At 47.5% G+C, this 27797-nt stretch overlaps 1 protein-coding gene across 4 annotated transcripts in view; it reads left to right on the top strand.

The window, feature by feature from the left end:
• Positions 1–27646, top strand: part of ELP3 (elongator acetyltransferase complex subunit 3) — a 97733-nt gene extending 70087 nt beyond the window's left edge. Inside the window, exons 14-16 of one of the 4 annotated variants that reach the window (XM_074861289.1) lie at positions 2798–2879; positions 13052–13269; positions 25155–27646. In XM_074861289.1, coding sequence (XP_074717390.1) covers positions 2798–2879; positions 13052–13233 — 264 coding nt within the window. In that variant the 3' untranslated portion in view covers positions 13234–13269; positions 25155–27646. Of the gene's footprint in view, positions 1–2797; positions 2880–3049; positions 3214–4215; positions 10549–13051; positions 13270–25154 lie in introns of those variants that run through there. The other 3 variants (XM_074861288.1, XM_074861290.1, XM_074861291.1) reach the window with 3 other exon arrangements.
• Positions 27647–27797: the final 151 nt, after the last annotated feature.

Genomic DNA, 27797 nt, shown 5'->3' with positions numbered 1-27797 from the left:
CCACTCTGAGATTAAAAAAAAAAAATATGGCTGCATGCTGTCAGCGGTGCTTCATGCCCATACGGTAACAGTGTGCTGGTGCTAATTTGACTTTCGACTACTAAGCATCTTTGGTTCTGAAGTATCTTTCCTTTGCTATCCTGTACGGTACATCAGACCTGGCTGCAAACTGAGTGAAAACAAAGCAAAGGGGATACATCCGTTGTGTCTTTTTATTTCCTTCTAAAATTGATCTCATTCGATAGATGAATTTCATTTCTGAAATCTTAAATAATTACATGTGGGAAGGTGAGATTTTCTTTGGTACTACCTAGTTTTCATACAAAGGAACATTAATTGAATACATTTTCCTTACCAAAACAGAAGAAATCCAGATTTGGTTCAGAGATGATTATCGGTTTGTCATTTGGTGACACTCCCGAGTAGAGTCTCTTAGTTGGATCAGACAGTTTTTTGCTTCAGACACACTTGTGAAACCATTTCATATATGTCTTAAAGCGTGTGAAGAATGGAGTGGAAAGCTGTGTTTCTAACTCCTTGCAGTGACTTGTATGAAAATGGCACATTATCCTTCTGCTGCACGTAACGTGCTGTGGCTTGCGGTGAGCAAAAATGTGAATTAAATTTTGCCCTGGTAGGTTTTGAACCTTTAGACTGAGCTTTCAAAAAAGCAATCGGTTAGTCCTCTTTGCCAGAAGTGCTCAAGGTGATGCTTTAAATTAACTTCCTTGTATTTATTAATCTTTCCCTGAGTATATGAATTAAGATGCAGTTTTGCTAGATGCTGATGATGTGTGACCATAACGCAGTGGCTTGGGGCGGTGGGGGGGGAAGGATATTTCCTCTATAAAGTAGTTAACACGTAAAAATTTAGGAATAAAAAGGTGGTCATCCTAAGTATTTAAAACAAAACAAAACAAACCCAAAACAACCAAAAAAAGAGAGAAAATCTGTTGAAAGTAGCCCAGTACAAACATTTAAATAGGCTGCAAATTGAAATTTCATGGCATATGACGCACTCATGTTCATTCAGACTAGTCAGTGTTCAAGAGGTTAATCAGAAAGTGTTCTTCACAGTTGTGGGGGCAATTTCTGATTAGAAGGACGTTTTAGAATGAAGATTTCTGTGTGTTATTTAAAAATGCCTGTAAGTGTTAAATGTGTTTTGGAATTAAATCACATCTGCTTCAGTGTCGCCACAGCCCCATTCTGTACATCTTGTCAGGAAAACAGATGGACAAAGAGCTGAGTACAATTTCTGCATCCTAATGTTAGGAGTGAATTAATCCAATCAATTATTCCCAGATATATAGGACAACGAAGTTGTTAAATAGAGTGGAAAGGCTATTCCCTTATTTTGAAGCATTATTTTGTTTTCTGTAGCACTCCTGTTGTGCAGGATTTCCAAATGTAAATAGAGGCATGGATCTGATCCAGAATATTAACATGTTCTTCTGCAATTCTTTTTGATTTGGCATCTTCTGTGTCACGGGCTGAGCCTAGGCGAGCAGTACAGAGCTTGAGCCCAGCCTAGGTCTGCAAGGGTCACGCAGCGGTTTGATGCAGCCTTTGTGGGTAGCTCTGACAAGCCCTGTGGTCGCTGCGTGCCTCAGTTCTTCATCCTGAAATGAGCACGGTAACAGCTCCTGACTCCTGGAGGGGTTGTGGAAATAAAAATGACGAGGCGCTAAGGCAACGTGTGTATCAGAAAAGTGAGCAGCGGCAGGGCCTGTCTCTGGGTCTGTAATGTCTGGCTATGTCCGTTTCAACTGTGTTCAGTTTTGGGCCCCTCACTCCGGAAAGGACGTTGAATGACTCGAGCGTGTCCAGAGAAGGGCAACGGAGCTGGTGCAGGGTCTGGAGCACAGGTCTGATGGGGAGCGGCTGAGGGAACTGGGGGGGTTTAGTCTGGAGAAGAGGAGGCTGAGGGGAGACCTCATGGCCCTCTCCAACTCCCTGAAAGGAGGGTGCAGAGAGGGGGGATGAGTCTCTTGAGCCAAGGAACCAGCGCCAGGCCAAGAGGGAATGGCCTCAAGCTGCGCCAGGGCAGGGTCAGACTGGCTCTTAGGAAGTATTTCTTTGCAGAAGGGGTTGTTGGGCGTTGGAATGGGCTGCCCAGGGCAGGGGGGGAGTCCCCATCCCTGGAGGGGTTGAAGAGTCGGGTTGACCCAGCACTGAGGGATCTGGTGGAGTTGAGAACGGTCACTGTGTGGTTCATGGTTGGACTGATGATCTTCAAGGGCTTTTCCAACCCAGGTGATTCTGTGAACTGCTGTCCCCAGTCAGAGCGACACTGGGATCCTTCTGCGGTTCAACAGCACGAGCAATTGTAGCCGGCATTTGTGCTCTGGCTTTGTTTAATTCACCAGCACAAACCCAGGTCTAGTAAGGTAGGTGTTGAGATGGGTGATTGTTGTTTAGGATTGGTTCTTTCAGCAGGATAGTCTCATTCAGCACCAGGAATTACAGGATGCCTACCAAGTTCTTACCATCACTGGATTTAACATCATTCTGTTCCTGCCGTTGAGAAGCAGTCAGACACTAGAACTGCCTACGAATAATTTCATGATCAGAAAAAAAAACCCTGAGAAAGCTCCACTCTAAAGTTTAGTGTTGGTACACCTCTTCTCAAGCCCTTTCCTGCAAGATTCAGCAATATTCCTGATCACAGGATCATTCCTGTGCCAAAAATATGAGTCTTTTGAAACTGTACTAATGCTTACGTTCTGACCTGGCTTATATGCTTTCTATTTTTACAGAACTTATCTTTTTCTTCCTGTTATTTTTCTCATTACAGGGATTTGGTATGTTACTAATGGAGGAGGCAGAAAGAATAGCCAAGGAGGAGCACGGGTCATGGAAAATTGCTGTAATTTCAGGTACCTTTGCTTTATCCCTCCTTTTTTTTTTTTTTATATATATATATATATATCTTAATCTGAAAATAAACCCACTGCAGCCAACGCCACTGCTGTGAACGTTCATCATATTAGGTAGAAAACGAACATCAGCAGATGCTTCTTCATAATGGAATCAAATTCTGTCGTAGCTTTGTCCAGACAATACCAGGACTGTAAACCACATACCGGAGGACATGATGCGGAGAACCATCCTGCTTTTAGTGCCAAAGGAGACGGAGTGCATGACCACGGGTGTCTTCCTCCTCCTCCAAACACTGCTATTTCCAACCTCGCTGATTTGGCCCCGTCGCAGGTTGTTATTGTTGGGGGCTGCTTTCCAGAGCTTAGAGGATAGAAAATTGCCAGCCTCCATTTTAGAGTCTTTCTGCAAGTGCTGTCATTAGGGTGGACAGATGTGCTTTTAGGATACATTAAGCATTATCATGAAGAAGGGAGCTATGTAAGAAAGAGCTGCAGCCCTTTCTTCTATTTCATTTTTAAGGCATTGTGACTAAGAAGAGCGGCATCAGTTCATTGTGTGCGTGTGAAGTCAAGGTCGGGACTACCTTTGTGTCTTAATTTATCTTATATTAGCAGTTATGGTAGCTATAGAAAGCTTTTACAGGCGTATAGGTTATACAACTGGGGAAGCTGGCGTATTGCATGGGAAGAGAAACTCTTGTTGGCTTAAGATTAATGTAGGCTGGGGGATTTATACAGAGTAGCTGTAATATAGATCTTTTTTAAAAAAAAATTGTCTTCTGCTGCCCCACCAAAAAACCCCAAAAAGCAGAAATCCCCATCTTTGATCCAAGCTGCTGAGTGCTGAAATGAAGAGGTTCTCTGTGTGTTTCCAGCTCTGTAATGTCCCTGGATGTTGAAAAGCCAAAGTGGGCCATCTCGACAAGTACTTGTGGCAAGGGCCGGAGTGTGAGTGAGGACAGCGTGCAGGCAGTAGCCAGATGCTGAAAGAGAATTCTGTATTCTCTGTATTGCCTATTTCTTATTTGCTTAAGCCGTATGCCAGTCGAGTTTCCCTATAGCTGCTGCGTGGTGTCAGTTTGAACTGGGAATTTCATACAGCTAAGAAATGTCCGTACCACGTCACTCCTCGGTAAAGAAGAGGCACAAAAAATGGAAATGGTTTTTTTTTTGGTTCTGCTAGTAGTGTCTTCGCTTGGGATGTGTGGAGAGAGGAAATCACAATTCCTCTGTGCTAAAGAATACTTCTTTTGACAAGAACAGAAAACGTACAGAAGTTACTAAAAAATAATTTGTGAAGGCATTCATGTTACTAATTTTAGCTGTGTTTTAGGAAACTGATGTGAAGAATATATTCCAGCATCGAGATCCAGTGCAAGAAGTCTCGTTTTGCTGCATGCGGTTTGTGGCATCCTGCTAAGACCTTGTCTGTGCTTTCCGCCCCCCCCCGGAGTGCAAAGTACAATATAGTACAATTTGTCTTTGAATACAGAATGCTACAGCGTCTGCAAACACGACAAGTTTTCCAGCTGTTTCCTTGGAGATGTTACCACTTGAATTTCGGTTCTCCTGTAGGTTTTATCTGAAATAAAAATGCAGCCAGAAGTTCCTTCTCCATTGGAGGATGATCTTGGTTTTGCTAATTTTGGTTTCCAAATAGATTTTTAATCTGGGAACCCATTGCAAGGTTACATCTCCAACCTATTGCAGAATTTTGACTGCTTTCTGGAGGGAAGCATGTAAGGGAGGTTGGCTTTGAAGATGTCTCTCACAGGACTCTACCTCATCAGCACTGCATGTTTTTATGAATGCTTTGTTGCAGTGTTTTGTTTAACAGTGTCCTTTCTCCAGCAGTATTTTCCAGTCTTGTACTTAGTGGCTACATCAGAACTGGTCAACTGAACAGTGCCAGAACATGCAAACTGCATCTTCAGGGAATGGTCCCTGGTCCACACTGATGCACGTGCTCTGCTGGAGAACTGCGTGGGGCTGTGCTGGTCCATCAGGGCTGAAACCTTCTCGCGGCTTCCGCTAGCAAAGTGGTTGAATTTCTGTATTCTTAACAACTTCTGGGAAGGTTATGTCTGAGTAGCAAACTCCCTCTTTGTTTTCTTCAAAAAGAAATACGTGTATTTTTAAGATAGGACAGCATGAAGGGTTTTCCTTATTGACTAGGGCTCATCTCTAAAATCAGTTCAAGTTCAGCTCTGGTTAGAAATTCGCAGCAGGCATCATGGCAGGGGGGTTGAACTGGATGATCTTTAAAAGTCTCTTCCAACCTCAACCACTCGATGATTCTGTGATTATCTGTGACTGTTCCCTACCCTGGCTTTGAGTAGGGGTATCTCATACTGATCGCTTTAGGACAGCCCATTTCTTAGGGACCCCAAATGACTGGGTACTCCCTGGTATCCTGCTGTATGTCAGAGCCTGCAGTTGATCACTGAAGATACCCCTGTCTCTCCAGACGTGGGAAGCCAGACACCCATCTCCAGCTCGTGCAGCTGGTGGGGGCCCTGCTGCCCCTTTAGGGAATGAATTTGGGGAGCTAGATAAGTCTGGAGGGGTCCAAGAGTCTCTGGCTGATTATTTGCCACGGCCTTGGGTTGAAGCATGTCTTGAAGTTGGTTTGGAAATGCATTTAACTCAAGCCAGATGAAGGTAAATTCAGATGAAAGCATATATGTACAACATCCAAAAGAGGCAATACAAGTGGTTATGAAAAACAGGAAAGAAAGAAAAAAACCACCATATGACTAATCTGCTTTTAGTGAGGCTACATGAGAAACACCTCTCTCCTGTCCAGCTGATTTGCTGCCCATCCTGATCAAGGCAGTATTCAACATTTCCTGACATCTCAGGCTGTGTCCATTAGAGTCTTACTCATTAGAAACCTCTTTTCTCCGTGGCAGAGCACGTTAGCTGCCAGACCCAATTTTCCTTTTGTCCAGACTCCCCGGAGGACTTCAGGCAAAATCTTTTCCTCTCTGCCTCTGCTTGCTTCCTTCCCACGTATATCCTACTCACTACTCTTAATTAAATGTTATTTCACTTGCCTGCAAATGCAGATGTCCCCTTCGTTAGGTCAGGTGTCGTGTCTTGTACTTGCCTGTTTCTTGCTTCAAGGAGGGCTAAAATTCCTTCCCCCTCAGCAGTGAGTCAGATGCATATTTCAGTGTGAAGTGTTCGCATTTTTATATTCTCTGTCAGGCAGTACTGTAAAATCATTTGATACAAACATGTAAATGGGAAACAAGTGAGTAATTCATGATTGCCTCCTGATTAAGATCCGTAGGACCATAATAATCAGATCGGGGTGACTGATCCCAACATCTTTCTCCTAAGCATACTGCAGCAGCCAGGAATCCACAATCGCAAGACTGTGAATAGAAATTAAACTAATACCACCTGTTTTCTGTAGTCTCCACGAGAGATAAAATCGTTCATTATAGTCAGTGACTCATCTCCCAGTCTGTTGGTGCTGCTTGAGCACACTGTCTCATGTGTTTAAGGAAACTGTGCTACTCTTGCCTTTGCCTTTTGCAGTTAGGGAGAAAACGGAGGTTCAGAACTTTCTAAAAGTAAATCTGATGCATCATACTGGCATTAAATTCACCTGCAATGAAGAACATTAAGGGGAGAGAAACTGAGCTGGCATATAAATCAGAGGTAAAGTTTCAGGGCACAGGTGACGGTACTCTGAAGTATCCTAATTTCCCCGTGTAAACAGCCTTCTGGTCACCCTAGAAGTAATAAATTACTTGAGTAATCAGCATCTCGTAGTTCATATTGGATGTTGATTCATGGCCTGCCTCAGAGATTGCCAACTGTCAGGGTGTACTCGGGAGACCTTAGGACGAGACTCCGAAGTATTGCTGGGAGGATTGATGGGGTTTGCGAGGGCTCCCTGGAGTTTTGCTTCCAGCTCTGGTTGGTTATTTTTAGAAACGCCAATCTTACTAGCTATTAATAAGAAAAGAAGTGGCCCAAGATAAGTGGAAATATGGGAATGTTAATGAATTGGCTCTCTGATGTTTGTCCGCTTCAGATTGATGGCCTTTGGAAAAAAAAAAAAATTAATTAGGGGGATTTGAAAGAAGCCAAGGATAAACCCATACTAGGGGACTGGTGTTGTGGAATAGCTACTGTGTACAATCCTCGAGTTCTTAATGAACTTCAGTTTTGAAGGTTTAATGATGTAACAGCTTTGAAAACAGGCTTGATAGTATATTAAGTGGGATTTTGGTGCAGGCGTGGACAGGAATATTGCTGTCCTTAAGCAAGGACGCTTCTGCAGAAGCCAGCATTCTGCAAGGGCGTTCTAGTAGGAAGCGTTTTTATATATATACAGTATAAGATATGTTACAAACAAAGATTTATAATGTGGCCTAACTTCTGCATAATACAGACCAGAGACTTCCACGTATTTTGCATCTGTCTGTTTTGGAAAGTGGGAATCTGTCTTGATTTGTTAAGGCTTTTGTGTGGTCTCCATCTGCAGGAGCTTTTCTTAGAGTGGGCAGGGGAAGAACCAGTAAGACAAACCCTACACAGAATCTAGTGAGCAGGAGTTGAATGTATGGGGAGACCTCCTTTGTGCTTCTTCCTTCCTCAACAGCCCTTTCCCCAATCTCAACCCAAACTATCCCCAAGTTTATAAAACCCAAACAACTGAAAAACCCACAAAGTCTGAAATTAGATTGGGTAGGAAGCATTTAGAAATCAAATTAATCATGAATTGAAAGTGATTTTCATCCTAGTGACTTGTAGAGCACAGCAGTATAAATAAAATCACAGACTGGTTTGGGTTGGAAGGGATCTTAAAGACCATCTAGTTCCACCCCCCCTGCCCCGGGCAGGGACACCTTCCACTAGCCCAAGTTGCCCAAAGCCCCGTCCAACCTGGCCTTGAACCCTTCCAGGGAGGGGGCAGCCACAGCTTCTCTGGGCAACCTGCTCCGGTGTTTCAGAACTGTGAGCAATAGCAGTTTTCAGGGATTTAAAAATAATTTCCTTTCATGGGAATCTTCCTCTCTGGTGCTGTTCTTACACTGCCCGCAAGTGGTAATCCTCCTTTTCAAGGCTGCACCGGGGGTTAAAGGCTTAAAGCTTGTTCTTAGTCCAAGCTTTGAGTGTAGAGTTGGTTGAGTTGTGGGTTTCATCTTTGTTGTGTTTATAACCCAAATTCGACACACACTTGCAGTCCAGCTTTTCAACTGCTGCTTTAGCAGAGAATGACTTCTGGCTTAAGGCAGGCTTATCTCCGGTGTGCTTTGTTCATCTCTAAAGGCTGTTATGGAAAAACCAACGCTCCTCCCTGGTTTACCAGTCTCACCCTGCAATCTGGGTCGTGTTCTGCACCTCATCAGCTGCCATCGCCCTACCCAGAGCAGGGTGAGGACCTCTCCCGACGTCACGAGCGGAGGTATTCATGCCACAGTGAACAGATTTTCCTTTAAAAGCACATTTCAACCAGGACTGCAGAAATGAATGCCATCAGTTCCTGTGCTTCTTCGGAGCACGTTAATTTGCGCTCCTAGGGAAAAAAATAAAAATGCAGAGTTTCCCAGCAGACTCTTTCCAAAGCATTTTGTTCTCCCTGCTGTTCTTAGAGTAAACGGGTTCAGCTGAACCTGTCTTCTCATCATAAGTCTTTTAGCTCTTAGGGGTGTTCAATTTACAGACGAAAAGGGAAGAAGATGCGGCAGGATTTAACAGCATTGCCGTTGCTTATAAAGACAGTACCTAAAACCATGCAAGGTTACTTTCAAACAAAGGAAAATCTGAGGTCCCCTGCATCAGGCACCCAGGAGTCATTGCGGGCAATGAACCGGGGAATGATGCACAAAGCAAGCTGAGGCTGTACAGCAGCTGCCTCGTGGTGTATCTGGTTAAATATCACTTCATTTGAAGGGGACCGGTGGGAGAACTGCATTTAATCGACTACGGAGTCCATGACAAATGCACTAGGAGTGCATTTGTAAGGGAAGGAGGAGCATTTGCAAGCCAGGTTAAGAAGGGCATTTTGGATTCTTGACAGCATGTGGGGAAATGAGGGTACCGATGGGACGGGAAATGATATCAGCCATAGATACTCTGGGTTCATATTGTGTGTGACGCTGTAGTTACACCTCTGGTAATGCCACTGTGCGGATTCTCTTCTCTATTTAAAGCTTGGATGCTAGTGATCCTGGATGCTTCGGGTGCTAAAATTGCAAGGTACATCCTTCCCCCCCTCCCCAGCCTCCGAAGATGGAAGCTCATCTCTGGATGTTTGACTAAACCAACCAGAATTAAATATTCACAATAACGAGGTGATTTTGTGGCCTGCTTGCAAGGTTTCTGCGCAGACCCAGAAGTGTGGTGTCTACGTCTTAGTGGTAGGGAGGAGGTGCCCCCCCCTGCCCTAAATCAAAGAGCAAAGTAAAAAAGCAAGTGGCTTGTTTATCATGAAGTCATTGCTCATTTAAGGTAATTTTCTGCATGAGTGGTGCCTTTCTACTCCTCTGATGTGAGTAGTATATTAGTATGCAGGCTTGGGTAGCTGAATGGTAGACCCTGGAGGCATCACTCCATTATTCAGAGCTCTGGGGAGGTCTGATCTGAAATGTCTGTTTTTCCATTTTCCAGTATTTGTAATTGCATGTGTGTTTTCTTTGCCTTTTGTTGGTTTTGTGGTGTGGTTGGGGTTTTTTTTTGTTTTCGCTTTCAGTTATACCTGCTTTGAATTTGCTTTTTTTTTTTTCCTCATTAAAAAAAGCACCCCCCCCCAAAACCTAAATTACACTAAAACAATTTTAAACATGTTGCTCCTCTGATGTCCACAAGTCCTTAGGCACTGAAAATGTAAGAAACCTTGGTGTTTGAGGCTAGTGGATGGGCTCATAAGCTTGCTGAATTTATAATCGCTTCTTCCTTTTTGGCAACAGCCGATGCTTGAATTCTGTATTCAGGGTTTTCTCTCCTTTTGGTATGATGATGCTACTCCAATCCCTAACGAAGCTTTCCCTTCCACTCCTCTTTTACCATTTAGTCTGCAGCCCCGTATCGCTTTCTGTTTGGGACGGGATTTTTCTTAGCTCTGTTTTGAGGCTGTATCTCCTGTTTTGCAGTCTGTAGGTGCTGGCGCTTGCCAGGGTCCCCTTTGGGAGTCAGTGGCGAGCAGTCGCGTGCACTGACTCAAGCTATACAGGGTTTTTCTTGTCAGAAACTGCACAGCATCCAGAGGATGATTTAGGACAAACACATGCTCATTCCCTGCGTTCCTCCCACGGAGTAAGTACAACGCAGCCCTCATGCCTGTTGGCTCTTAGTCCAACTTGCAGCCTATTTGCCTCAGACTCTGCCTCTGCCTGAAGAATATGAGTAGGCTGCAGCAGGTCAGATCAATATGGCATTTCTGACGATGCTGGGTGTCTGGGGAAGGGAGTAAATATCGAATAAGCATGCAAACATCTTCTCAGCCTCCAGCCATTTGTTGCCCAAGGACTTCTAGAGTCAGAGAGGGTGCCTTTGTGTGTGATGGCCCTCAAGGGATTTCTCTGCCTTGCCAGTCTGCCTGCAACAACTGATAAACTTTCGCTCCCCATCCCTTTCCATGAGCTCTTTAGGGTCGGGTACACTGCCTTGTCGTTGTACCTTGAGTTTGGGAGGAGTAATCGTTTGGTCTAAGTGAAGGTGGATAAAGGGCAGTCCTCTTAAAACATTTCCTGTTCACAGAATCATCTCAGTTGGAAAAGCCCTTGAAGCTCCTCCAGTCCAACCATGAACCTCACACTGACCATTCCCAACTCCACCAGATCCCTCAGCGCTGGGTCAACCCGACTCTTCAACCCCTCCAGGGATGGGGACTCCCCCCCTGCCCCGGGCAGCCCATTCCAACGCCCAACAACCCCTTCTGCAAAGAAATACTTCCTAAGAGCCAGTCTGACCCTGCCCTGGCACAGCTTGAGGCCATTCCCTCTTGTCCTGGCGCTGGTTCCTCAGTTCAAGAGACTCATCCCCCCTTCTCTGCACCCTCCTTTCAGGGAGTTGGAGAGGGCCATGAGGTCTCCCCTCAGCCTCCTCTTCTCCAGACTAAACCCCCCCAGTTCCCTCAGCCTTTCCCCATCAGACCTGTGCTCCAGACCCTGCACCAGCTCCGTTGCCCTTCTCTGGACACGCTCGAGTCATTCAATGGCCTTTTTGGAGTGAGGGGCCCAAAACTGAACCCACTCATCAAGGTGCAATCTGTTGTCCCCTTGCGGATTCCTGTTGCTGTTGGTTTGACTTTGCTGTTTGACATCCCATAATTAGCCCCTTCTGACCCTAATCCTGTAACAAGTACTTCAAACTGTTTCTTTAAAGCAGCTCTAGTGATGAGTATGTGAAATGTAACATACAACAACTTCTGAAATATTAAAAGTCCTGGGTCCTCCCCCTCCTGAATGGCAGAAGCATAAAGCTCCTGACTGGATGTGCTTAAACAAATTCATACATTGTGGGTCCTTTGTGTTTCCTCTAAGCAGCAACTTAGTTGTTCTGATTCATCCTCTGATTTTGGTAGTTACCTTTGTCAGTGACGATGACTGGAGAGATACGAGTCAGTGCTTTACAATTACTTGAAGCACCTGAGCTGTAAAATTACAAGACCAATACCTTTCTCTTTTAAAATACAGTAGTTATGATACTGAAAAAAGTGGCAGAAATGCTTCCCTACCTCCTTTTAAAATAATCCTTGTGAACTTAAATAATGTGTGTGCAGGTGCAGTTCTGGGAAAGTTCCTATCCCAAAGATTTCTGTTCTTTTAATGCATGTGTCATCTATTGTAGCAATCTAGGAAATCTGGAGAGAGGCTGTAACCAGCAGGTCTACAGAGACAGAAGGGTGCGAATGAGTGAACTCAGCAGCACGGAGTGACAGCAGCACACGCACGTTCAAGGTCACTCAGGAGGACTTAGAGCCCCTGGAAGTGCCCAGCACCACTGGCCAAAGCCCGGGTGCTCATCTAGAGCAGGACAAAGCATCACAGCCCAGAGCTGAGGCAGCAATGGGATCTACTCAATAAGGCCAAATGCCGGGTGCTGCACTTGGGCCACAACAACCCCCAGCAGCACTACAGGCTTGGGGAGGAGTGGCTGGAGAGCTGCCAGTCAGAGAGGGACCTGGGGGGGTGATTGATAATGAGCCAGCAGTGTGCCCAGGTGGCCAAGAAGGCCAATGGCATCCTGGCTTGTATCAGCACTAGCGTGGCCAGCAGGGACAGGGAAGGGATCTTACCCCTGGACTCGGCACAGGTGAGGCCGCCCCTCGATGAGTGGGTTCAGTTTTGGGCCCCTCACTCCAAAAAGGCCATTGAATGACTCGAGCGTGTCCAGAGAAGGGCAACGGAGCTGGTGCAGGGTCTGGAGCACAGGTCTGATGGGGAGCGGCTGAGGGAACTGGGGGGGTTTAGTCTGGAGAAGAGGAGGCTGAGGGGAGACCTCATGGCCCTCTCCAACTGCCTGAAAGGAGGGTGCAGAGAGGGGGGATGAGTCTCTTGAGCCAAGGAACCAGCGCCAGGACAAGAGGGAATGGCCTCAAGCTGTGCCAGGGCAGGGTCAGACTGGCTCTTAGGAAGGATTTCTTTGCAGAAGGGGTTGTTGGGCGTTGGAATGGGCTGCCCAGGGCAGGGGGGGAGTCCCCATCCCTGGAGGGGTTGAAGAGTCGGGTCAACATAGTGCTGAGGGATCTGGTGTAGTTGGGAACTGTCAACGTTAGGTTCATGGTTGGACTGGAGGATCTTCAAGGGCTTTTCCAACTGAGATGATTCTGGGATTCCTGACCAGGCTTTGTGGCCTTCAGGCCTCCACCTTGAAGACTTGGAACACAACTGGCCGATACCTGAGCAGCTCTGACCAGCTCGTGCCAACACAGGGCTTAGCAATAACCGAGTGTGAGACACCGCTGGGTCAGAGCTCGCCTGCACCTGGGCAGCCCGGCTTTACGCTGAGCTCCTCCCAGCTCTGAGTATGCTCTGGGCTGTTACGCTTTGCTAGCTCCTTGCCAAGCCCTTAATCTCCTGCTCGTCTTTGTGAGAAGTGTTGGGGTTGTGCCAAACTGACATCCCATCCTGGCACCGAAATACCGTGCTTTGACTCCGTGTGTAACATCACTGTTCTTGTTGGGTTGTTGTTTTTTTTTTCGAAAGGATATGTCTCTGCCTGTCTCGGGGATAGCCGCTGCCTTTACACGTGGATTTTCAACGTTACCGTCTCCAAACCCTACTTACACTGTCCACCACTGCTTCTGCGTGCCCTTCACGTGTCTTCAGTGTGTGAAAGCCACTTTCCTCTAAACTTCACACCGCTGCCACGTGCTGAGCACAAGTAGCTGCCTCCAACTTCGCTTTTGATGGACACGGCAGAGGTTGGTGGTTTTGGTACCAGTGGCATTTAACAGCGACAGTACATGGCTTATTTATTTTACCTCCGTAACGCAAGTTTTTTGTTAAGATGGGGCTACCACTGAGCATTCCCTTTATCCACAGCAGAAGAGTTGAAGGTATCCGGCTATTGAGTAGCTGTCTCTGTCATTACCTACCTAGCCTAAATCAGCTGCCACAAGGAGAGGGTCAGCACCTTCCTACTGCCATATCCTTAAAGTGTTGGTGTCTTGCTAATTGTCCTTGACAAGCGTGCTGGTGGCAGCAGGTGAAGCTGCCTCCTTGGTTTAGTGACTCTGAAAGCTGCGATGCTGTAGGTGAGGCTGCTGGCTACTCCAAGGGCAAGGACCAGGAGTGCACAGACCAAATATTTATCTGCTCTAAGACTGCAAATTACTTTTCAAAAGCTAAAAGCTTGCTCTATAAATACAGCACTACTTGAACGGAAGAGCGTTTTCGGCTGCAGGATCTGCTGTGACGTCTGTCAGCGTTATCTGTTTATGCTGGCATCAGGAAAGCAGGCTAGCTTGGCTTGTACCAACAGGATTGTCTCCTTATCTCTGTACAGAAGATGCTTGTTCGGGGAGGTGGGGGATGAGATTGAATTCCCCTATTGCAGGTGCGTGGCCTGTTCAAACTGAACGCACCAAGGTGCATTAACGAGCACCCTTTCCTTTCCCTTTAAAGTGCAGGCATTTTATCACCTGTGCCTACACCAACTCCAGTAGCCTTTAAATGAGCCTCACTGGTAATTTACTCCCCAGACTGGTGAGGTGTCTGGATCCGCAGCCAAATCCGCACCAGCACGCCTCGTCTTCTGAAGCAGCAGTTTAATGTCTCCCTGCAGCGAGATTTTGCTGTAGCCTTGCTCCGTCCCGGTGACGTAGCAGCCTTATCACGACGGCGTGGAGGTCTGGCACCGCTGCCGTTCCCCGCTATAAGCTAATTACTATGCGGCAAGATGATCAGTTTTCCCCCAGACCAGGCTTCTATTTGTGTTCTGTCAAGTAGAAAATTAACATGGACACAGGCCAGGGATGTTTCACGCCTGAGTGCGCTGAGGCTGAAGGTGCTGATGGGAAGGCAGGATGGATTTCTGAATGGTAGGCGTGGAGGATCAGGTGATGTCAAGCGTCGCCGGCCCGCTTCATTAGCTGGACCATCAGAGAAGTCGAGTAGCTGGGGAAGAGCTGGAAAAAAATCACCCGTAGCATGCACAGTCCTCATTAACCACCCATCTCCGTGTCCTTTTTCAGAACTAAGCCGAACAGTATGTCTGCAGAGCAGGTAAGGGGCGTAGTCTGCAAAATTTGGAAGCAAGAGGCTAGCTGGTATTAACCTATATTAACTGTATTCATTCATTATTTGCCACACTGGAGCCTTTTCAGGACTTCTTTGCACTGCAGAGATGCAGATGTAATTGATGTTTGAGTGACCCTCTCCACTTGCATTGCTGCTGGCTCCAGACGAACACACGAACTTGTAGGAGCCCTATCAGCAACTTGCAAGAGGGACTTTATTGTTTATTTGCAAACACATGCAAAAACAAGAAGAGACTGTAAAAGATTTTTCCCTGCCTGGTCATTGTCACTTCTTTTTGATCAGTAGCTTTTTTTTTGAGTGTTTTGATACTCTTTATTATAAATACATAGTGGAGCCACCTAAACTGCTGACTGTGCCTGTTGCTTACAGGAACACATCGCAGGGATCCTGCTAGGCATTTGGGCTCTTTCTCCTCTTTTCTCAACACTACTTTTACTCACCAGAAGTCACTAACATCTGATGTAGCAATCTGCACGATTAAACTGTAGATCTACAGGAACCTTTTAAGTTGTTCTTCAGTACAGAGACATCATATTTATAATCTAATGATCTCCTTCCTGTTCTGATAAGTAAGAGGGGAAGTTCAGAAGAAAAGGCTGGTTTCTGACCCCTAGCTTCCTGCACTGGACAGGTACTAAAACGAATTCCTGAAGCCCTGTGCTCTGTTTTTACACTGAGGGTGGTGAGACACTGGCACGGGTTGCCCAGAGAGGTGGTGGATGCCCCATCCCTGGAAACATTCAAGGTCAGGTGGGATGGGGCTTTGAGCAACCTGATCTAGGTGAAGATGTCCCTGCTTATGGCAGGGGGGTTGGACTGGATGATCTTTAAAGGTCCCTTCCCACCCAAACCAGTCTGTGAGGAAGTAGACGCATGGGGACGCTGCTTGTTTAATGACAGGCAGGCTAACTCTCAAGATTACCGAGTGTTTCTTCATCAGCATTTAAAATCTCATAGACCATAGGAAACAAAATCGATGGTGAATGCCTCACATGCTCGGTGAGTCATCCTAAATCCCAGTCTCTCAGTAATACCTTACCAGCCAGGGTGGATATTTCAGCAGCCATCGCTGGAAGAAGCCTCAAGACATGACGTAGCCTGGGGATCTAAAAGCTCACAAACACTTAACTTGACAAATGTGGGGTTGAGTAGCAGACACATTTCACGGTCCCTGTCTCTCTCAATGCCCAGTGGCCACACCGATGGCAGCACTTTGTTAAAGTGTAAGAGAAGTTATGGTATTAGCTCTTAAATATTTAATTTGGCTTGGTTTAGAGTCAGAAGATCTGTCAGCTCAGGCTTCATCTGTCGCAGTTGAAGGCGGTGTTGGCATGGTGGCTTTCTCTCTCCTAACAGTGGATGCTTTCAGCGCAGCTGGGTTTGGGCAGGCCTGTGTAGTCATTAATGAAATATTGCTTCTATAATAAAGAGATCAATGAGTTGTAATCTCACCATCTGGAAGCTCTATGATGTGTCTTACCTGCAGACTTGCCATTTAAAAAGCAGTTTTAGAGCAAGGCATCTCCTGTGTGCTAAGAGGCACCCCAAAAGTTGAATGCTGTAAAATCACTTTAATTCTACTGCTCGTTTAATTGTTTATATTTAATTTTTTTTTAAAAAAAAGTTGTTGGCGATAGTCTTGGTTTTAAGATTTGGCCTTAAGAGCAAATCAGAAAATCCCCGAGCGATCCATTTGCTAATATGATAAAGCTTTTGCTCTGGTTTTCCTTGTTAGCTCTGCACCTTCACCAACACACAGATTCTGCAGCGTGACAGATTAGGAGGAAATGTGGTATGTCTGCTTTGTTTTAATAAAACTTCATAAGCAGTTCACTAAATTATGTTCACAGGCTGAACCGAGTGTGCATATGGGGACCTGTTTGCTAGATTAGAGATCTCCGTTTGAAAGGACTGATGGTAAATGGATGTTGGGAGATGCAAAAGAGGAAGAAAAAGAGCTTTTCAAATTGACCAGGTCCTAGACCATGCCAAGTCATTCCAGATTTAAATTGAGTTAAATTAAATTCAATCTGTAGTGTATAAAGAGTAAGTTACAAAGGGGAGAGTGAAGGTCTCCTGTGCTGTTTACATAGTGCAGTTTCTTCCTTCATTTTTATTTACCAAGCCCAAAAGCTGACGGTGAGTTGGAGGAAGGATCAGCTCTGTCAGAAAGGGGCTGCATTTTTTTTGTGTTTTCATCAAATCCAGAGTAGGTTTAAATGGAGCAGGGACTGGATTTGCGTGAGAGGCGGAAGGGTGATGCTGGGGATATTCAGGGCTTTCTGCTTGTGGGTCACGGCTTCAAAAATAATGCAATCTCGTATCGGAAAGGCTGTCAGTGTTTTGCAGTAGTGAAGTGAGTTGCTGAGCTGATGAAGGGAGACCCAGGCTTCAAAACTCTTTTTTTTTTTAATCACAGACTTGCTTTGTGATTTCAGACAAATTTTCCAGCTGCCTGGGATCTTGGCTCTTCTTCTGGGATGTGGCGATGACAGCACCTCCCCGCTAGACAGAGGTGTTGTGAAAATAGTAATTTAAAATCTCAGAAGCAGTCTGGGCAGGAAGAAAGCACAACTTGCATTTGGCAGAAAAAACCCAGATGCTTTCAGGTGCGGATTTCTCTTCCAGGTCCAACCAACAGCAACACACAGACTAAGTACAGGGTAGGCACAGTTGCTGTTACTGTGTTTGATTCTGCTAATCGTTTAGAGAAAGGATTATGAAACGCTTCACACGCAGTGATATTAACAATCATGTAAGTACATAAAGTTATGGCTAAATCACAACGCGAACTGCGGCGCTAATTAGCTCTTTGTGGTTGCTGCAGCAGGAGGAGGTCAGGAAATACTGAACTCTCCCATCCTTGGATTTAGTCCCTCCAGAGACCGTTGAAACACATGGGGAGAGTCACTCTGCAGGAAGAATGCTTCAGACCCTGGCGCTGCGAAGTGCTTGTAGGTGGGGGAAAAAAAAAAAAATAGTTTCCAGTGCTCAGTTTTTAAAGCAGATCTCTTGAAATAAAAATATTTTCAATTATCCTGAAAAAAAAATTCACATTCCTATTTTCCATTCACATTGCCTGGGTTATGTTTTCTGATGACTGCCAGAGTTCTAGTAGTTCTCAGTGATTCTCAACAGAATCTGTTGTTCTAAAAGAAAAGTGAACATGTCTCTGTTTGCTCTTTATGTGACTTTGAAAATTGAGAGCATTTTATTTGTAAGATACTGGGTAACATTTCCAAAAGCCCCTACTTCTAATTTTCAGAGGATTTTTTATCTCCCAGTATCTTTAGGAACATTCAGGAAATGAGTTGCCAATTATCTAAATTTTAATAAAAATAAAAATCTTTGCTGCAGGGATAGATGTAGGATTGTTTCTTGGTTTCTTAAATGAATAACTTTTCTGATTGTTCTGACGTGCCCAGGTTTTCTCAGCAGCATCAAGAATGTTGGGTTTTTTCTGTTTCCTCAGTGCTGATAAGGCGTTTTGGTTATCTCAAATCCTTTGCCTTTTCCCCATTGTTACCGTTCTCTGCGGTTGGTTGGTAGCGATTCACATGAAACAGCCTCGTGTTTTCCCTGAAGATAAAATCCAGCATTGTGAAAAGTGTAAATGCCAAAGCAAACTCATCGGAGGCCGTGGATGGATCCACTGTGCATTCTTAACTCGTGCGTCACTTCGGAAATGTGGTGTGTGGTTTTTCGGTCAGCGTCCAGTACACAATAGAGAAGAAAACGTTCCCTTGTCTTATTTTCCTACCACTCTTCTGGATTTGCAACCCTAGTTCTGACCCTTCCTTGTATAAACAAGTCCTACCAACTTGAAGAGCAAGGCCTCGCTCCAAAGCAAGGTCTGGACGCTCGCCCAAGTGGCTGCTGAGTGCCAGTAAGTGTCGGCTTTGCTTTCAAGTCCTGCGCGGAGTCTAGGTTATGGGGAGCAGTGGATTTCACAACAAGGCATTTGTTTGACAGCTAGAGAAGTGTTGTCTTCGCTATGGATCGGTGGCCAACGTTAACAGGATGAGCCTCAACAAGGCCAGGTGCCAGGTCCTGCACTTGGGCCACAACAACCCCCTGCATGGCTACAGGCTTGGGGAGGGGTGGCTGGAGCTGTCTGGAAGAGAAGGGTCTGGGGGTTCTCATTGACAAGCAGCTGAACAGGAGCCAGCAGTGTGCCCAGGTGGCCAAGAAAGCCAACGGCATCCTGGCTTGTGTTAGAAATAGTGTGACCAGCAGAAGCAGGGAGGTGATAGTCCCCCTGTGCTCTGCACTGGTGAGGCCACACCTGGAGTGTTGTGTCCAGTTTTGGGCACCTCAATCCGAGAGAGATCTCGAGGGGCTGGAGCGAGTGCAGAGGAGGGCAACGAAGCTGGGGAAGGGCCTGGAGAATAAATCCTGTGAGGAGCGATGGAAGGAGCTGGGACTGTTCAGTGTGAGGAGGAGAAGGCTGAGGGGAGACCTCATCACTCTCTACAGCTCCCTGAAAGGACATTGTAGAGAGGTTGGTGCTGGTCTCTTCTCCCAGGGAATTAGTGAGAGAACAAGAGGGAACGGCTTTAAACTGCAACAGGGGAGGTTCAGACTGGACATGAGGAGAAAAACTTTCCCAGCAAGAGTGGTCAGAGAGTGGAATAGGCTGCCCAGGGAGGGGGTGGAGTCCCCCTCCCTGGGTGTGTTTAAGGGCCGTTTGGATGAGCTGTTGGGGGATGTGGTGTAGGGGAGAACTTTGTAGAGTCGGGCTGAGGGTTGGACTCGATGATTCCAAGGGGCTTTTCCAGCCTGAATGATTCCGTGATTCTTGGACTTGGTGGAGGTCAAAGCAAGGAGTATAAAGAAAAATCTAAAACTTCTCTTTTAGTAGCCTTGAGTCTCCACCAAGACCCATGGTAAAAGGAGAGTTCTGTTTGCTCGCTCCCCGCTGACGTCAGGCTCCCAGTCACCCGACCCCAAGTCTTGAGAGCTGCTAAAATGTGAGCTTTGTGATCTCTGAATGACGGCCGCCTCCATCTGATCATGGGAGTCACACTTGAAGGCCAAGGAGGTTCTCTCCAAGCTCTTGTTTTCTTTCTTTGCTTTTCTAGCTGTGTTGAAAATGCGGATGTTTATGGTGTGTCCCGTGGCAGCTTCCAAGCCTCCTGCCCAGCTCTGTGTGTTTTACCGACATCCACAGAAGTAGTGAGGTGACTGCAGAAGTATTTGTTGTTTCCTTCTCTTTGCCTTTTCAAAACTCCGAAAATGTTATTCCAACCATGGCAGAGCGTTCCCCTCACAGAACATCGCTGTGCCAGCAGCAACACTGGCCACTGCAGCGGGAATGTCCTTTCTGATAGCAAGAGAGGCAGCTGTGGTCCTCCCAAATCCCTGTGGCTGGGTTGAGACTCGCTGCTCGTTCTGGGTGAAATCCATAGTGCTTTGGTGAAAGTAGCATCACTCTTTCCTGTCTTATTACCTGCACTAAGCATGAATCCTTTTCTCAGCACCCTTGAAGGACAATCCTACTTGCCAGAGATCCTACAGACGATCCGGGTGTCCGTGCAGTGAGCTCGGGGCTCATCCTTCCTCAGGCAAAGCACCGAGCCGGGTAGTTACTCCCAAAAAAAAACTGGAAGAGGCTTTACTGTCACCAGAACTGCAGCTGGCTCGGTAATGGAGGGAGGCAGTTTGGAAAGTTGAGCTGACTCAGGTTCGCTGCCTTGCACGCAGGGCCCCGCTAACTGCTGCTGAGAAATATTTTGAGGGGGAAGGAAGGTGCGAGACATGATACGCCTTGACTGTGCATCTTCGGAAAAGATTTTAGTCGTTGCCAAAAGATGCAGAGGCCTGTGTAGAGATAAGTCTCTTGTGTGCCTCAGTAAGTCTCTGCTATGGAAATTTTATGAACTATTAGTAGCTCTTTAATGATCCTGAAAACAATCTCATTTTCACTTAGTTCTGTGACTAGTGAGCCGTGGTGAAGGAATCTTTGAGGATACTCAGCCTCGGATGCTGCATCGCAATATTTCTGGCAGGGCTGAGTCAGAAGGGTGTATTTATGGGCTCTGCACAGAAAAGGTCATGGGCAGGGGCTGCTGCACATGGGCAACGAAATCTGATTTCTGCTGTCCTCTGGGTAGCAGTCCCATGCCAACTGCTCGTCCTCCTGGGCCAGAAGAGAAGTTAACCCTGACTCTGTGGTCACTTTGCTCTGTTCCCTGCTACAGGCATTTATTTATTTATTTATTTATTTATTTTAGGTTTAAATGTTACGGTGAAAAGCCAGGTTTGGGGTTTTATCAGTAGGCTTCACCATTATTCAGATGCTTCCAAAAAAAAAAAAAAGAGAACAAAAAGTGATTAAATTAACCAGCAGCCGTTGCCAGAGGATGTGTCATTTGAAGATTGCGGTGAGGGACGCTTCCAAAAAGCCTCAGCTGGCCCCTGGCCATGGGTTTCCATCCAGGCAGGCGTGATCAGAGCTCCTGCCCTTCAACCAAATCACTGGCAGCAAATCTGGAAGTGGTTGGATGAAATCTGCTCTGCTGAGTTCAAACTAAGCTCTCCTGCACAGTTTGATACGGAATATTTAAAATCTAAACCCCTGTTTTAAAGCCCCAGAATGAGAAATGCAGCCAATTCTGGCTCGGAAAGTCAAAAAGCTTCTTGGCCCAGCTTTTGGCCTTACTCTTCCGCTCCTGCGTGATGTTTCTTTTATGATATTTCTTGGATGATGTTTCTTTTCACGGGCGCACTTGGAGCAGTGGGAAGAGTTCTGCCTGGACAGGTCTCCCCAGCTCTGTGGTGCGTCTGCTGTAAATTAGAGCAGCAAAGATTTGGGCAGAGAACTTGTGCCATCGAGACCTTCCTTTCAGGAACACTTAGTGGACAAGTATTGAGGGCATGCTGGGCGTTACGAGTTGCTTCTCCATCACTTACCCCTAGAATGGCTTGTGAGCAGACAAAATGGCATGTTGTTTTAACAGCTGTAGCTCTGGTTTTCTTAGAACTGCATGTTGATAATCTCCTTGTGATCAGAAGCCAGCAGCGTAATCCTTTGGTTTTTCAGACTTTGAGTTCCTACAAAGTTGTGATAATTTCACAATGGAGAGGTGTGTGATGATGTATTCCTTCTGCATGACTTAGTGTCCCACAGATCTTTTATTCCATTTAGCAGTGTCTACCATGTTGCACTTCTCTGGTGGATGAGGAAGGCTGTGGATGGTTTCTGCTTTTAATTCCGTGCTTCAGCACCTCTTTTCTCATCCGGTTGTGCCATGCTGATCTCAAAACACCCATCCTCTGTGCTGGTTGTGATTTCCCTGATACCCTTTGACTACAAGGAGATATCTTCGTATTAATGGCATCCTAGTGAATATTGTAGGCTGGGTTTGTTAGCTTTTGGGTTGGGAGCAGCTGAAGTGAATCCCATCCTCATCCTCACTTGTGCACCGGTTTGGCTCACCGGGAGGTTTTTGTGCGTTTTGGCACAGTTTTTCAGAGGAATCTAAAGCACAACCTTTGCTCCAGGTGCAGGTCAAACATAGTCCACACTCAAAAGGGGACAGAGGGGTCTGAATGAATGGCTTTCTGGCCAACTTCAAGTGTGTGGTGGGGACACGGAGTCCAGGATACCAAAAATCTAGTCTGAAGTCACACCCCCAGTCCCATATAGTGTAGAGGGGTGGGCTTGAGCACCATGTGCTTCCACCCACCGATCCCCTCCTGTTACACCAGATGAGATTGCAATGAGATTCCTTGTCCCCTGGGCTTGTGCCTCCGCACCTGCCTGCTTACACCCACCTGCAGGTGTAGATCTTGCCTCGGTGCCTGGGCAAGCTGCTGCTGTTCCACTGCACTGCCTTGCAACGCTACGGGCTGATGGGCCAGGGGACGGAATCCTGGACACTCGGCTTCCATGCTTCAGTTTGCCAACTCAATGGCTGCTTCTTGGGGTGCTTCTGGAGCACGGGTCTGATGGGGAGCGGCTGAGGGAACTGGGGGGGTTTAGTCTGGAGAAGAGGAGGCTGAGGGGAGACCTCATGGCCCTCTCCAACTCCCTGAAAGGAGGGTGCAGAGAGGGGGGATGAGTCTCTTGAGTCAAGGAACCAGCGCCAGGCCAAGAGGGAATGGCCTCAAGCTGCGCCAGGGCAGGGTCAGACTGGCTCTTAGGAAGTATTTCTTTGCAGAAGGGGTTGTTGGGCGTTGGAATGGGCTGCCCAGGGCAGGGGGGGAGTCCCCATCCCTGGAGGGGTTGAAGAGTCGGGTTGACCCAGCGCTGAGGGATCTGGTGGAGTTAAGAACGGTCAGTGTGAGGTTCATGGTTGGACTGGAGGAGCTTCAAGGGCTTTTCCAACCCAGATGATTCTGGGAGTCTGTGGGTGCCTTGGGGAGAGCTTTTCCCCTCAAAAGCCTCTTGCCTCAAAAACATTCCTCCAGCACTGGAGCTAGCAAGACATCCCAAGTTAGAACTGAACAGCAGGGAAACCACGCCGTATCTTCACGCGCTTGAGGCAGCTTCTGCTGCTTCTTCACGGAAGACTTTCCTGTTGAAGGACAGTAATTTTGTGTGAGAAGTTACTGCTACGAGCAGGGCTGAGATGATGACTGAGCTGCTTCACGGCATGGGACCCCTGGGGCACAGGGCCGGCCAACTGCATCATCATTCTTGTTAATGGCTTGAACCCGTTGCCCTCAAACGAGGAAGAGTTGGCGCTTAACTAGTGCCACTTAATAGCTCTGAGATTAATGGAGGCAGCACACGATGCTCCACACAACCTAAACTGCCTTCTTTAAAAATCCACGTGTTTCCCAAGGGCTTTAGAAAAAAAAGGGGAAGTGTGAAATAACTCTGATCAAGGTGTTTTTAAAACCAGCAGCTGAATTATTCAGTTGTCCTTTGGCTTCAAGAGGATTGTTGCTTTAGATTTCGCTAATCCTTTTAACCAAGTTGTTCTGGGCCACGGGTGGGGTGACTCCTGCTGTTTTACTGCCCAAATCTTTATGTCATACCCTAGTATCTCTACTAACAAACACAGAGGATGTTTTTTAGGCAAGATGTTGATAAAGGTGATAGTTTAGTTCAAGTCAGAGACCCTCCTGGGCAGAGATCAGGAAGAGGAGAGTGGATGTGTGTGCAGTGGACTTGGGTTTTTACTTGGCTTCAGGCTCACGCTGAAGCTGAGTGAATTTGGGTCCCTTCAGGATGGTTTTAGTTGAGGACGGTGCTCTGCTGCCACGTCCCAGGGCTTTGCCACTGCCTAGAAGTAAATTTGTTCTCCAATTTGGGGTCCTTTGTGGTTTTTCAAGCTCTTCCCAGCTTCAGCTGGAATGAGAGGCACAAGGATGGGCTAGATGATCTTCAAGGTCTTTTCCAACCTAGATGATTCTGTGATGTCTCGGGTCTGGGTTTCAGGTATCTTTTCCATACCTTAAATTAATATAATCCCATACCTTAAATTAATATAATGCTTCTCTAGGGTGTTGGCTGGGGTTTGGCTGGAGCTGTGGTTTTTAAGCTGTTCGGTAACTATTATAATGTGCATTCAGGAAATAGATTACCACTATTTTAGCCAAATCTATTAAAGCAGCAGTGGGTACAATTGTGGCAGCGATGCGTGGGCAGGAAGGGGTTACCAGCTGCACCGGGTCGCTCCCTGCACAGGAGATGCAGCCGATTCCTGAAGAGCCATTTGCAAGCGCCTGCAGTTTCCAGGAACTGGCTGGAGGGATGAGATTAGAGAAAAGAGGGGCTGCTTTTCTTGATGGAGAGCCATGTCCTATCTGTCCTTCTGTCCCTACCCACCAGCTGCGCTGACAATGATGCCACGATGCTGAATTCCTCCTCCCTCCCCCGATGACTAATGTCTGCATCTGTGAGTAATTAGATAAGGTGAGGGGGAAGGCTGCTGTGCTGGACCTGTCCTGCTGCAGGATGCTGCATGAAAGGCGGCCTCAGTCGGTGGGGCTGGGCTCGCCCTGAGCTGCAGGGTCTCATTAAGGGAGGAAGGAGAGGGAAGAGGCTGTTTGAGAACCGAGGCGTTCGGAGCTGGCCTTTTCAACGAGGAAATTGGATTGCGGCTGCGGAGCCCACTTGTCTGCCTGAAGTGGAGCTGAGCTCATTTCTAGGAGCGACTGGACAGAGTTTGTGGGGTTTTAGAGCCCTTCAGTTCCTGGTAATGGTGCCTGCAGCTGGGCCGCCTCCTCTCAAGAGCCCGTCTTTGGGTTTTGTTGTATCTGGTGTACTCTGAACTCTTGACTCATGTTTCACTGTTGTTCCTGTGCTGATTCCTCTCTCCCTCACAGCTCACAGCCTTTCTCCAGACAAAGGATGGGGTGCATGATTCAGGGCAGATAGAACAGTGGTGTTCCCCCCCTACAATCAGTCCAGGTGCTAATGAGTAAACACCCCCATCCAGCGCGGCAGCCAGGGAGGCCTAGTGCCAGCTTTTCGGAGAGGCCAAGCTCCTTTCAGCACCATCCCTCTGTGGAAGTGACTTTCCTCTCCAGCCCTGGCTTCTCCAACTCCTTTGTCATCACACCGAATTAAAGCTTTTTGTTGTTCTTCTCACAGGTGTCGGCACAAGGAACTACTACAGGAAGATCGGCTACGAGCTGGAAGGGCCTTACATGGTGAAAAGGCTGGACTGATGCTGCGGGAGGCCCTCACCCCCCCAGCTGCTGGGAGGAGACAAGACTCATCCTGGGAAAAAAGCTCAAGGTGACAGACGTCAGCTAAAAATCAAAGCCTGCCAACTGCGAAGGACTTGCTTATGCCAGAGCCCCCGGCAACAAGTCGGGCATCTCCTCTGGGGAGAGCAGTTCTGAGATCTGCCCGTGGCCCCAGGAGAGGCTGGGGACGTTTCACACGTCTCGGTTCCTGCCAGATCCCCGGGGGGGGCTCTGACGCGTTGCAGTAGAGGACCGAAGCGCAGGTGAACCCAAAGCTCTGAATTTGGGGACCCTATTGAACAGCCAAGTGGGCAGAACATCTGTTATTTCTATGATGCTGTCAGCGGGCTTTTAATGTTTCTGCATTGAAATTGTGAGGGTTATTCTGCCACGTGAATCAACTCTTTCTTTGTGTGAATTCATTTATGCTGGGCTTGGCTGCTTTCTGTCCATCCCAGGCGATGCTGTTTCATCCTTTTGCAGTAGGAGACCATGAGGATTGAGAGCCGTTACCTTGCTGGTGGTGGAATTGAGATTAAAACTTAAACTGTCTCTCTACGGTGACACACAGCCATGGAGTAACAGGCTAGGAGGGAGCTCTGTAGTCCAACCCGGCTCAAAGCCAGGTCCAGTTAGATCAGGATGGCGATTGAATATCTCCAAGGGTGGAAATATTCAGGGGATGCGGATGGACAGTCCGCAGCGTCTAGGTCCCTGTTGCAGTATTTGACTGCCCGTACATTAAAAAAGTTTTTCCTAATCTCTGGTTGGACTTTACAGTGTTTCAGCTTGTCCCTGTTGCCTCTTGGCCTGTCCCTGTGCACCTCTGGGAGAATTCTGCTTCCAGTCTCTGAGTTTCTCCTTTCGCATCGTGTACTCCAGTGCTGTAACCATCCTCATGGCCTTTGCTTCAGCTTTAGTCTGTTTCCAGCCCCAGCTCTGCCATTTCTCCGTTGATTTGAGCATGAGGAAGCCCCATGGCAGCAGACTCAGAGGCCTTGGCCAGGTGACGGTGGACAACCGCCACGTCCCCCCCTTATCCACGCTGCCGTCACCCCATCACAGCCCGCAGTCGGGCAACTGCCCTGGAGCTCCTCAGATCCTCCTCCTTGTCCTCCCTGGAGCCGGGTGTGATGATTGCCTTTTCCAGGCATCGGGAATTCTGTCAGGCATGATGGAATTAAAGCTTCTTTTTACAAACGGAGCAAGGAGTATCAGCACTAGCATGGCCAGCAGGGACAGGGAAGGGATCTGACCCCTGGACTCGGCACGGGTGAGGCCACCCCTCGATGAGTGGGTTCAGTTTTGGGCCCCTCACTCCAAAAAGGCCATTGAATGACTCAAGCGTGTCCAGAGAAGGGCAACGGAGCTGGTGCAGGGTCTGGAGCACAGGTCTGATGGGGAGCGGCTGAGGGAACTGGGGGGGTTTAGTCTGGAGAAGAGGAGGCTGAGGGGAGACCTCATGGCCCTCTACAACTGCCTGAAAGGAGGGTGCAGAGAGGGGGGATGAGTCTCTTGAGCCAAGGAACCAGCGCCAGGACAAGAGGGAATGGCCTCAAGCTGCGCCAGGGCAGGGTCAGACTGGCTCTTAGGAAGGATTTCTTTGCAGAAGGGGTTGTTGGGCGTTGGAATGGGCTGCCCAGGGCAGGGGGGGAGTCCCCATCCCTGGAGGGGTTGAAGAGTTGGGTTGACCCAGCGCTGAGGGATCTGGTGGAGTTGGGAACGGTCAGGGTGAGGTTCATGGTTGGACTGGAGGAGCTTCAAGGGCTTTTCCAACCCAGATGATTCTGTGGGATTGTGAGGTGGGATGGCAGAGCGACGCTGTGACCCTGGGTGAAGAGCTAAGGACCCTTCTCACCTCTCCCTGGCCCCTTGGCAGGGTGGGGACGGCCCAGGACCCGCGGGGTGGGTACGTGTCCTTTGATGTCGGCGATTGAGGGTTTTCAGAAGCAGCATGCCTGGTGCTGCCCGCTTGACTTCACAAAATCTGAAGGGAGCAGCTGGAGCTCTGACCTCCTCCGCTTCATTTTTTTTATAGCATTTCAATCAAAAATAGGGTTGAAAGCCGGCGTAGCGGCTTGTAGAGAAGTTGACATTTTGGGTGTTGCTCTAATAAATGACTCTGTCAGGAGCCTTCTGGAAACTTCGCCAATAACAAGCACTCGGCCACACGTGATTAACTGGGAGGAGGAGCAGCTCGGGGAGGAAGGCTTTCGCAGCGCCACGCAGATTCTGCCACCCTGATCTATTGCTGCTCCCGAGCGGCGACTTGCGGGGTCAGCGGCCAGAGCCACGCCGGCCTCTGCTGACGCACGAGCAGCACAGAAAAAGCATGTCCTGGCTGGAGAGACCCGAAATACCTGGCAATAAAGTGTTTTTATGATTGAAGGTAAACGCTGGTGTCCTGTGTTTTGAGGACTGGGGAGCGAAAAACCACAGAGCAGCTTGTTGGTACCAAAACCCTGAGTGTGTCTGAGCCTCGTGCCCTGGCCGGAGGGTTTGGTTTAAAGACAGGAAATGGAGGCTGTTGCTTCTTGATTTGTTG

This window comes from Strix uralensis, chromosome 3, assembly GCF_047716275.1.
Source record: "Strix uralensis isolate ZFMK-TIS-50842 chromosome 3, bStrUra1, whole genome shotgun sequence".
Classification (NCBI taxonomy): domain Eukaryota; kingdom Metazoa; phylum Chordata; class Aves; order Strigiformes; family Strigidae; genus Strix; species Strix uralensis.
Note: the sequence above shows the minus strand (reverse complement) of the source record. Positions and strands in the feature narration are given on the sequence as shown.